This window comes from Austrofundulus limnaeus, unplaced genomic scaffold (genome assembly GCF_001266775.1).
Source record: "Austrofundulus limnaeus strain Quisiro unplaced genomic scaffold, Austrofundulus_limnaeus-1.0 Scaffold1841, whole genome shotgun sequence".
Taxonomy (NCBI): Eukaryota; Metazoa; Chordata; class Actinopteri; order Cyprinodontiformes; family Rivulidae; genus Austrofundulus; species Austrofundulus limnaeus.
Window position 1 is genome coordinate 53,873 of NW_013954243.1, and position 815 is coordinate 54,687.

The following is an 815-nucleotide window of genomic DNA, read 5'->3' on the forward strand; positions in this document are numbered from 1 at the left end:
CTCTGATTGGTCCAAAGTTTCCATTGATCTTACTGCCTCCTCAGGAACAGGAAGTGAATCTGATTGGTCCAGTGTTTACTCCTCAGGAACAGGAAGTGAATCTGATTGGTCCAGTGTTTACTCCTCAGGAACAGGAAGTGAATCTGATTGGTCCAGTGTTTACTCCTCAGGAACAGGAAGTGACTCTGATTGGTCCAGTGTTTACTCCTCAGGAACAGGAAGTGACTCTGATTGGTCCAGTGTTTACTCCTCAGGAACAGGAAGTGACTCTGATGTTGTGTTGTTGTGTTTCAGGCGATCCATATGACCATCAGATCAGCCAATCAAAGCCATGCTGACACGCAGGTCCAGACTCTGAAGGGCCTGATGAAGCTGCAGCTCAGAGTCAGACAGCTGAGCGACCAGGTCCAACAGATCCAGAAGGAGCAGGACTACCTGAGGGTCAGTGGAGGTGGGAGCTCACCTGAACGCAGCTTCACCTGTGGTTCTAAAGCCCTCCTTCATGTGTTCACAGCAGCTGGAGGACGACTTCCACAGAATCAACCACAGCACCAACCTGTGGATCTTCCTGTGGCCCGTCCTGCGCTCGCTCTACGTGGTGGTTTATGTGGTCAGCTTCACCAGCGCCTGGTAACACCCAGCACCAACTGATCTCCTCTACAGATGACAGGGTGACTGATGATGTCACTTTCAGTTTTATTTACAAAAAAACAAAACTATAAAACTTGTGTTCCTTTATAAAAATACAGTGATTTAGTTTCCTTAATCTGCTGATGTGTTTCAGGTGATCAGTAAACCCGAGACCTGCAGAGGAG

General features: G+C 48.2%; 1 protein-coding gene across 3 annotated transcripts; it reads left to right on the plus strand.

The window, feature by feature from the left end:
• The first annotated feature begins 6 nt into the window (after positions 1-6).
• LOC106536490 (transmembrane emp24 domain-containing protein 9) lies at positions 7-815 on the plus strand. 3 transcript variants are annotated; one of them, XM_014033783.1, is made up of 3 exons: positions 7-441; positions 515-671; positions 785-815. In XM_014033783.1, the coding sequence occupies exons 1-2, from the start codon at positions 304-306 to the stop codon at positions 632-634; spliced, it is 258 nt and encodes an 85-aa protein (XP_013889237.1). In that variant the 5' UTR covers positions 7-303; the 3' UTR covers positions 635-671; positions 785-815. The 3 variants fall into 3 exon arrangements, 2 of the variants coding, with proteins under 2 accessions (XP_013889237.1, XP_013889238.1); XM_014033784.1 differs by having other exon boundaries at positions 515-630; XR_001312551.1 differs by lacking the exon at positions 785-815 and having other exon boundaries at positions 518-604.